Here is a 9,684-nt window from a genome sequence, read left to right as displayed (position 1 = left end):
TCGTGTCCTTCCGCTTCCGGTCGGGGCTGGGCTGGGCTGAGCTGAGCTGGGGGGTCGCGGCTGGTTGCCGCCGCCGCCGCCATGGGGAAGTCGGATTTCCTGAGCCCCAAGGCCATCGCCAACCGCATCAAGTCCAAGGGGCTGCAGAAGCTGCGCTGGTACTGCCAGATGTGCCAGAAGCAGTGCCGGGATGAGGTGAGCCGGGGGCGCGGCGGGGGCAGGACGGGGGATGTGGGGCAGGGCAGGGGAGCTGGTGCGGGGCTGGGGCTGGGAAAGTGCAGGGCAGCGGAGGTGGTCTGGGAGCCGGGGGGATGGTCCGGGGCTGCGGTGGAACAGGCTGGGAGACTAGATTAGGGGGCTGGGACTCGGCCGTAAGTAGGAGAGTGGCCCCTGGCTGGGGTAGGGGGCTGTGTCGGGAGGAGGCGGGCTAGGAGACCCATTAGGGCGGAGCAGGTCAAGGGCCCCTTCCACGCCTGGGGTGGGTAGGATCTGGCTGGGCACTGTCCGCAGCGAAGCGCTAACGGGGGCTCAGTGCCATCGAGCCCGGGAAGGGGAGCATCGCCCTCAGCAACAACACAAATCTCGTAGAAACACAGTCCCTGTTGAACAGGAGTTCTCAAACTGGGGGTGGTGATCTCTCAGGGGGCCGCAAGGTGGTTACATGGGAGTCGCGAGCTGTCAGCTCTGTAGAGCTGACAGCCCTGAGCCCCCATTACATTAAATTACCTCCCCCCTCCGTTTTTTAATTTGTAAGGGGAGGCTACAGTCAGAGGCTTGCTTTGTGAAAGGGTTCACTAAATAAAAAAAAATGAAAACCACAGCTGTTGAAAGACTAGTAATAAAGACTTACATGTATCTGTAGCAAAGGAAGTGTCTTTTACATAACTATTTGTTTTTCTTTTGCCTAAATCAATGCTAATGCATATCAGAGGAGGCAATACATTCAAATACAATTCAATGAACTAACATGATCTGTTTTAAGTCAATACTCAGCATTATAATAAGCCACACAAAACAAATTCATAAAAGACACTGGATAAGATTTAATTCTTTTGCTTGACCTTTGTTTCACATGCCTTTGAAAAACATCTGTAAGTGTATTATATTAATAAACAGAGTGAAAGGCTGAGTTGTGCTGCAGCTTTTGCAAGGATCACTGTCCTCTGATGAAATGCTTTTATTAACTTCCTCCAGTAATAACCTTGACAATTTCACAATCAGTAATATACTAGCGCACTAGATTTTCTCTCTTCTTTGGAAGAAGGTCATCAGTATCACAAATACTTGGACAAATTGGGGCATTATTAGTCCTTTCCACTTTCATTGTTGTAGCACTGATCTCTAGCAAATATATCAGAACTTGTACTGAGCTCTGTCTTCACTTGTGATACTGACATTCTGCCTGATATGTGTTCTGCCCTAAAAATACAAGTCCCATATCACTTTGTCTATTGAACGCAGACCATGTGCTTAATGCTGAACAGAACACAGAATGATATCCCCTATGGACACTCACTACCTTACAATCAAGCTCTTGGGTCCCAATGTGGCAAACGCTTATGCATGTACTCAGTAGGACTAACCAGGTGAGGAAAGTAACCACTTTGCTATTATACCTTCAGGTTTAGGACCTAAAGGCTTGATCCTAAGGTGCTGAGTGCCCATAACTTACATTGAAATCAAGGGAAAATGCAGGTGCTCAATACCCCTCCGGACCAGACCATAAAAAACACATCAGGATAATGAGCACTGGCTGACTGGGAAATAGAATAATCAAATAGCAGTGCAGCGTTATTAAAAATAAAATCTCTTATGCAAGAGGAGAGCTAAAACTAGGTAGGCATCACAGAAGAAGTGTTTTAAGGGATTTAAAAGAGAAGAGCATAGATTCTTGTTACATTGGGATGGAGAGGGCATTCTGGGCATAAAGGACCATTTGGAAAAAGGAAAAAAGGGAGTGTCTGTGCGGGAGATGTGTTGGTGAAGCCAAGGGAATCTCCTTTCACTGTAACCGTATAGGGCTTATGACAAACATTTCACACTCCGGAAGCAGGAGTCAGACAGTTGCTGCCTAAGCTCTGTTCTCCCACCTTAGCGGCACTATGCAATGATGGTATCACCAGGAGTAAGTCAGTTTTATTTTTTAAAACTCTAACTTAAGTTTTGTTGGTGTTTAAAATGTCAGTTTACTGACTTCTGTAAGTCAAGATAACGTTTCTTTTATTTTCCAGAATGGCTTCAAATGTCATTGTATGTCCGAATCCCACCAGAGACAGCTGCTACTTGCTTCTGAAGATCCTCAGCAATTCATGGATTATTTTTCAGAGTTAGTTTCTCAAACTTCCCCACGTAGGCCTTGCTCCTGCCATTGAATCTAGGTGGTTGCATCCTGGTGCCCTCTTGGAGTCCCATTGAAAAAGCTGAATTTTGATGATTTTTAAAATTTTACTGTAGTGTTATTTGGTAGATACTTTTCAAACAGCAGTATGAAAAGTTAAGGGGTAAAAGTTTCAAAAGCATGTAAGTGATTTAGGACCGTAAGTCTCATTGCAACTCAATGGGGCTTAATCGTTTTTGAAAAATTTACCCTGTTTCTAAATATCTTTTTTTAAACTTATTAGCCAGTCAGAATGCAGCACTTTGTTATTGTTAGTAACCCTCTGAAGTTATGTGTAGGGCCCTACCAAATTCACCGCCGTGAAAAATGCATCATGGACCGTGAAATCTGGTCTTTTTTTGTACTTTTACCCTATACTATACAGATTTCATGGGGGAGACCAGTGTTTCTCAAACTAGGGGTCCTGACACAAAAAGGGACTGCAGGGGGGGTCGGAAGGTTATTGTATTGGGGCGGGGTTGTAGTATTGCCTCCCCTTACTTCTGTGCTACCTTCAGAGCTGGGTGGCTAGAGAGTGGAGGTTGCTGGCTGAGGGCCCAGCTCTGAAAGGAGCAGCGCAGAAATAAGGGGGGCAATACTGTGACTCCCCCCAGCGTCCTTTTGGGTCAGACCCCTACAGTTGCAACACTGTGAAATTATGATTTCAGATATTTAAATATGAAAATTTATGATTTTAAAAATCCTACGATTGTGAAATTGACCAAAATGGACTGTGAATTTGATAGGGCCATCGTTGTATAGTAAGGAAATGTCCACTGGTAGAAGTTACTATTATTATTAATTTGTATTATCGCAGTGCTTGGGCGCCATAGTCATGGACCAGGACCCAATTGTGCTAGATGCTGTGGAAACACAGAACAAAAAGACAGTCCCTGTCCCAAAGAGCTTGCAATCTACGATAAGAGACAACAGGTAGCTACAGACAGACAGGGAAGTACAAGGAAACAAGGGGACAGTATTTGTCAGCTTGATAGGCAGTGGTTTCAGCACGTGAGCTGTGTAATTGACAAGGTTGTTTTAGACATCATAGCAAAGGAGAGTTTTGAGGAGTGATCTGGAAGTGGATAATAAGGTAGCTTTGCTGATGTTTATGGAGCGTGCCTCCCACTTGGGAGGGACAGCATGGGAGAAAGCACAAAAGTACTTTTTGAAAACTTCAGTGTGTGATGAAGGTTGGCATCATAGTTTGATTGGAGCTGAGTCTCAACAGGGAATCAGAGATTGTGGGGACTGACTGTGGAGGGCCTAGAAAGTGACAACAAGTAGCGTATGTTTGATGCAATAGAGAAGGGGATATAGTGGAGGGATGCAAACAGAGGTGTGACATGGATAAAGGGATGGGTTAGGAAAATTATCTTAGCAACAGCATTCTGAATGGTTACGAATGGGGGAAGAGTGCCTTTGTCAAGACCAGTGAAAAGGATGTAGCAGTAATGAGATGTGAGATTTTGAATGAGTGTTTTAGTTATGTGGGTGGATAGGAAAAGCCATATCTTAGACATGTTATGTAGAAAGAATCAGCCACATAAGGACGTAACCTGGATGTGAGTACCCAGAGTGAGCTCCAAATCCAGGATGACACTCAGGTTATGGGCCTGAGTGACTGGCAGGATGGTGGTGGTGTCCACAGTGATCAAGAAAGGAGGTAGCAGGGAGGGCTTGCGGAGAGGAAGATTAAAAGCTCTGTTTTAGCCAAGTTGAGCTCGAGCTGTCAGCTAGGCAGCCAAAGGAATTGTCAGAGAGAGATTTTAGTTGAGACCCAAGGAGGCAGGTCTGGAGCAGAGAGTAGATTTGTGAGTTGTCGGCATAAAAATGGGAGCTGAATTTGTGTTACTGATGAGATTGCCCAGAGATAAGATAGAGAAGGGGACCAGCGACAGAGCACTGGGGAACCCCCACAGAAAGTCGGAGGGAGGATGAGGATCCTCTGAAGGTTGCACTGAAGGATCAATAAGTGAGGTTGGAGGAGAACCCTGCAAGGACAGAGTCACAGAAACCAAGGAAGGACAAGATTTCAAAAAGAAGAGCGTAGTTGATGGTGTCAAAGGCAGCTGACAGGTCAAGGAGGATAAAGGGTATGTCTACACTGCACACGCCTTATGGTGGCATATAAAGTATATACACTGCTCTTCCCCCACCCCCAGCACAGATAGAAATAGCATTGTAGATGGTGAGGAACTGATTAGGTGAGTGGAGTAAAGTCACGCCTGAACCCTTTGGGTATGTACCCTGCGTGGCTCTCTACACACCCAAGTAGCACCTCTCTTGTTTTCACTGCTGTTTTTAATAGTATAGTGTCCTGCTGCTTGAGTCTTTCCCTGCCACGGGGAAAGGCTGCAGCAGTGGGGTAAGGCACTGGCTGGGGGAGGCAGCTGGGAAAGGCTCTGGCAGCTCCCCACTGCCAGAGCCTTTCTTCATTGCAGGGAGCTGCGGGAGCTTTCCACTGACGCATGTAGCGACACACCACAGTGTGCTGCATCGCGTAGCTCCGTATACGTTGCACGCCACCACCCATGGTGTGCAGAGTAGACATAGCCAAAGTGTATGTGAGTACACTGGCATGTTGGCACAATTGTATAAATGCAGGCAAACAAGCGGTGCATCTAGACTTACGTAGGTGTATATAGTGATACACATATGATACCGTATTTTAAAATGTTCCAGTGAAAGAGGAAATGGAGTATCTGAATCTGGTGATATTCTTTTGAACTGAATACACCTCTTTATTTTGTAAATATTTTTCCATTGTCGTTTATAAATGGAAATGCTTCGTAACGGTAAAAGCATTATCTAAATAGTCTCCTTTTTATTCCATCAGGGAATTCCGAAATGATTTCTTAGAACTGCTCAGGAGACGATTTGGTAAATATTTTGATTATTTTTTTAATGACCTTTTATAGTTCAATAACAAAAATTCACATCAGTTTCTCCTCAGTAATGAACTTGTATTTAACAGTAAGATATTTTTGTTTTAGGAACGAAGAGAGTCCACAATAATATTGTATACAATGAATATATCAGCCATCGAGAGCACATCCACATGAATGCCACGCAATGGGAAACCCTAACTGACTTTACTAAATGGTTAGGGAGAGAAGGTAATTTTATTTCCTATAAGAAATGATTATTGAATGACTGCATTGCCAGTAGTTGATAAAACCTGCTGATTAGTGCAAAATACTGAAAATCCATAAAAAGTATGCATATACATTTATTGTACTCACATCAGTGCCACATAAATAGAGATACACACGTAATACATTTCAAACCTTATGCTAACTTCTGAGCCTTTTCCTGCTTCATCTGCACTCTGCCCACTAATCCACGTCCACTGGAACTACTACGAAACTCAGCTCAACTTTCAACAGCTGCCATTTAAAACAACAACAAACTATTAAAGAAATATTCCCTCCAGATATAGAATTGCTCCACAAATTAAGATGGCTTGAGGCCCTGGGTAGTCGATATTAATTCCTGAACTCGCGAAAGGTTTAAGGCTTGAGATCTACAATAATAGATTTTCTGGTAAATGTGCATATAGAGAATATATGGCCTGGTGTGAAGGTTTTAGTGGCACTCATTGTAATGACCTGCATGAGTAACGTGGCCAAAGCAAACTCATTCTAATAAAATTGTGAGTAATTAGAACTCATTCTAGTAGAATGCTATAGCACACCGTTCTGTATGTGTAGTGTTCTAGATATGTATTTGAGTTTTGCCCTTGTTAAAATATGGGAATGGAAATGCTTTTTTCATTAAACAAAGGAAGCTTATGTACTTATGTCACTGTTAGCCACACTGGCCTATCTCAAAATAAATCTGATTAGCTGAAGGAAAAGCTTATGCTTTAAGATAGTTTAAAAGCAGCTATTCAAGAATAGTACATGGAGAAATGGTGTGCGACTGTTAATCAATACATAGATACACTAAATACAGTCTGTGATACATGTCTTGGCATTTCCTTATTCCATAAACATTATTTCTTAAATGTAAGCATTTTTCTTTAGTTTGGTTTTGATGGTAACTGTCGAAACATGATCTGTGTTTGTTTTTTAAGGCTTCTGCAAAGTGGATGAGACTCCTAAAGGCTGGTATATCCAGTATATTGATCGGGACCCAGAAACTATCCGTAGACAACAGGAACAAGAGAAGAAGAAGAAACAGGACCTTGATGATGAAGAAAAAACTGCCAAATTCATTGAAGAGCAAGTTAGGAGAGGCTTGGAGGGGAAAGAACAGGTGAGAAGATATTATATATACCCCAATCTTCAAGCGCAAAAGTGCTCTTATTAAGTAAATGTTTAATTTAATCCTCATAGGATTGCTCTGTCAAATCTTCCAATGGAATCTCCTCTGCAGTTACTTAGCTAGGATACAGATGATCAGTCTTCACGCTCCAGGTTACAGGTCAATCACGAGCTGGGGTTAGGGAGGAATTTTCCCCAGGTAACTAATGCTGGATTGGTAACATGCATCATGGGTTGCTTTGCTTTTTTTTTTTTTTTTTTTTGGTCACCTCTGAACCATGAGATGTAGGCCGGGATCTCAACCTTTTTCTTGTTGACACCCCCCATCAGCATGCTATAAAAACGTCAGGGCCCAGTGGGGAAGAGGGGGGAGCCCTGGTGAGATGTCGGGGGGGGGGGGAGGGACCCTTGAGCATAGGCATAGTTTTATTTCTATTTGAGGGGGCAAGGGCTGACTGGGCTCGAGCCAGCTCGGCACAGCAGGGTCCAGGGAGAGTGCGCCACCTCCACCCCCGACTCACTCAGGAGGCCATCCAGCCTGTCTGGGCTGTGTGGGGATGCAACCAAAAAATATAACTCAAAGCGGGGACTCAATTCAAAAAGTTTGAAAACCAATAAGGGTGCAGGCAGGGGGTATTGAGGGGCGGGGGTGGCTCCCAGCACTGCTCCCAGCTTCGTGGGTGTGTGCTGGAGCGCCTGGCTTCAGCCCCCCCACTGCTGGCTTGGTGCGGGGGTGGGAGTTTGCCGGCTTCAGCCCCATGTTGCTCCCAGCTTCAGGGACTTGGGGATGCAGGGCGCAGGCTTCAGCCCTACGTCATTCTTAGCTTCAGGAGCTTGGGGTGGGGCCACCTGGTCTAATGGTAAAACCTATTGAAATTTTACCAAATGGGCATGCTATGCCAACCTAGCCTGTCAGTTAAGGAATGTTGATTTATGCCATGCTCCGCCTTTTCCTTTGTTTAGTCATACCACTAATCTGCTCATGTGGATATTCTGTTAAATGTATGTTTTAGATCAGGGGTAGGCAACCTATGGCACACGTGCCAAAGGCGGCATGCGAGCTGATTTTCAGTGGCACTCACACTGCCCGGATCCTGGCCACCGGTCCGGGACGCTCTGCATTTTAATTTAATTTTAAATGAAGCTTCTTAAACATTTTAAAAACCTTATTTACTTTACATACAACAATAGTTTAGTTATATAATATAGACTTAGAGAGACCTTCTAAAAATGTTAAAATGTATTACTGGCACACAGAACCTTAAATTAGAGTGAATAAATGAAGACTTGGCACACCCCTTCTGAAAGGTTGCCGACCCGTGTTAGATTATAACTCCTCAGGACAGAAACCTTATATTACTTTGTACCTGGAAAGTGCTATGCATTCTTATGGCACTAGATAAGTAATAATTAATCTTTCTCTAGATAAATAACTAGTGTTTCTGTTGCACAGCTTCTCTCCAAATTCATTATTCATGGGCTCATGCCTCCCACCCAGGCAATTTGGAGGTGGTCCAGGGCTATTGCTGAAAACTCCAGGGCTAAGCCCCACCCCTCAACTAAAGCCACCAGATTTTCTGCCTCCGTCCCGGTGGTGGAACAAGTTGGTGGTTCAGTTTCTCCGGACCCTATTTTTACTTTTTTGTGTACAGTTGTGGTTTATAATCCTCCTCCTCCTTCCCTAGATTGGATAAATAGCAGTGTGGTGGTTTTAACCAGTTGGATCTGCCACTGCAACACCTCCCTGCCAGACTCCTCTGCCCCCACTCAGGAATGGCAGAGGTGTCCTGCAAACATCTGGTGTAAATCTAAGTGATGTTCCCTACATGAGGTAGCACTTACAAGAGGCTGTACAGAAGAAGAATTATGCCCTGCCTGTTACTGTGTCTTGCAACAACCGGGATAAAATTTCACCAACTGAGGGGTGGAGGTGGCCCAGAGGCAGACCCCTTACTACGTGATTCGTCAAACCTGTTCCGATGTTGGACTCTCGGGCTGTCAAGTTCTTGCGGCTGCACAGGAACGGACCAAATGGCGAACAATCACTACGGGCGACTGTTCGGCTAAGCGTTGAAGAAGATGTTGCCATCTAGCCAACCCTTGCGCTCCTAGGGCCCGGGGCGCAAAGTTAGACTGGCATATCAGGTCATCTCCCCTCCCCTGAGGAGTTATGACTCCTGCACGGAATATCATGATCAGGAACTTCTGAGGAAAGAATAAGGAAGAGGAGGGAGCTAGTGGCCAGCTCAGGGTGTAAGTCTCACAACAGACCTGGACTGGGGGTGAGGAAACCGTGGAAGGATCCAGAGTTCTACCCCCCCCCTCCCTCGCCCAGATAGTGAAGTGGGTCCTCAGCTCCCTGGGGAAAGAAGCAGGGCTCCTACATAGCTCCCCTTCCTCCCACTCTGAATCAGGGGATTATGTTACTCATGGGTAAGTCCTGCAAATCCCAGACTCCAGAAAGGCAAAAGCAAGTGTGCAATTAACAAAGCAGCAATTAATATTGCTAATGAACAAGTGGGGTGAAAATCAGGGGTTAAACCACTCCTCCTTTGCCTTCTCCTGCTGAGGGAGTGTTTGCTGGGCTCTTCTCCTCACTGTTTACAGTGCTCTGTATCCTGATTACTGTCCCTTCCCCACCCTACAGCAAGTCTGGGCATGCAGAGACGCCTGTGCCTCTTGTGCAGTCCTGCTTTAGGCTCAGCCTATTGGTAATCGGGCCTGGCTGGCTTTCAGCCTAAGGACCCTTCCTCTGCTGGAGAAGGAGCTTAGGTTTTAGGCAGCAGTAGAATGGGAATTGTGCCTTGTGATCCTAACCTCTTGCCCTGTCAGGGAAAGGGCTCTGACTCTGAAAGGCAGGAAAGAGTCTCTCTCTCTCCGTCCCTCCCTTGTGCCACAGGCTGATTCCACATTAAAGCCTTGGGAGCACTTCAGGCGGTTTGTGACCAGAACAGATGCACCTGAGGATTCCACTCCCTGTGAAACTTACAGGGAGGTAAGTGAAAAATCCCTTCTCACGTTCAAAATGATCCTGATTTA

General features: G+C 45.3%; 1 protein-coding gene across 3 annotated transcripts in view; it reads left to right on the top strand.

The window, feature by feature from the left end:
- Nucleotides 1-25: 25 nt before the first annotated feature.
- KIN (Kin17 DNA and RNA binding protein) overlaps nucleotides 26-9,684 on the top strand; it is a 29,997-nt gene continuing 20,338 nt past the window's right edge. For 2 of the 3 annotated variants that reach the window (XM_034764535.1, XM_034764543.1), the window contains exons 1-5: nucleotides 26-195; nucleotides 2,232-2,326; nucleotides 5,217-5,260; nucleotides 5,374-5,496; nucleotides 6,456-6,637. In XM_034764535.1, coding sequence (XP_034620426.1) covers nucleotides 82-195; nucleotides 2,232-2,326; nucleotides 5,217-5,260; nucleotides 5,374-5,496; nucleotides 6,456-6,637 — 558 coding nt within the window. In that variant the 5' untranslated portion in view covers nucleotides 26-81. Of the gene's footprint in view, nucleotides 196-2,231; nucleotides 2,327-2,384; nucleotides 2,521-5,216; nucleotides 5,261-5,373; nucleotides 5,497-6,455; nucleotides 6,638-9,684 lie in introns of those variants that run through there. The other variant, XM_034764550.1, reaches the window with a different exon arrangement.

The sequence above is a fragment of the Trachemys scripta genome, chromosome 1, assembly GCF_013100865.1.
Source record: "Trachemys scripta elegans isolate TJP31775 chromosome 1, CAS_Tse_1.0, whole genome shotgun sequence".
In the NCBI taxonomy this organism is placed as follows: Eukaryota; Metazoa; Chordata; order Testudines; family Emydidae; genus Trachemys; species Trachemys scripta.
The sequence above is the reverse complement of the archived record's forward strand: the minus strand, read 5'-3'. Positions and strand labels throughout refer to the sequence as shown.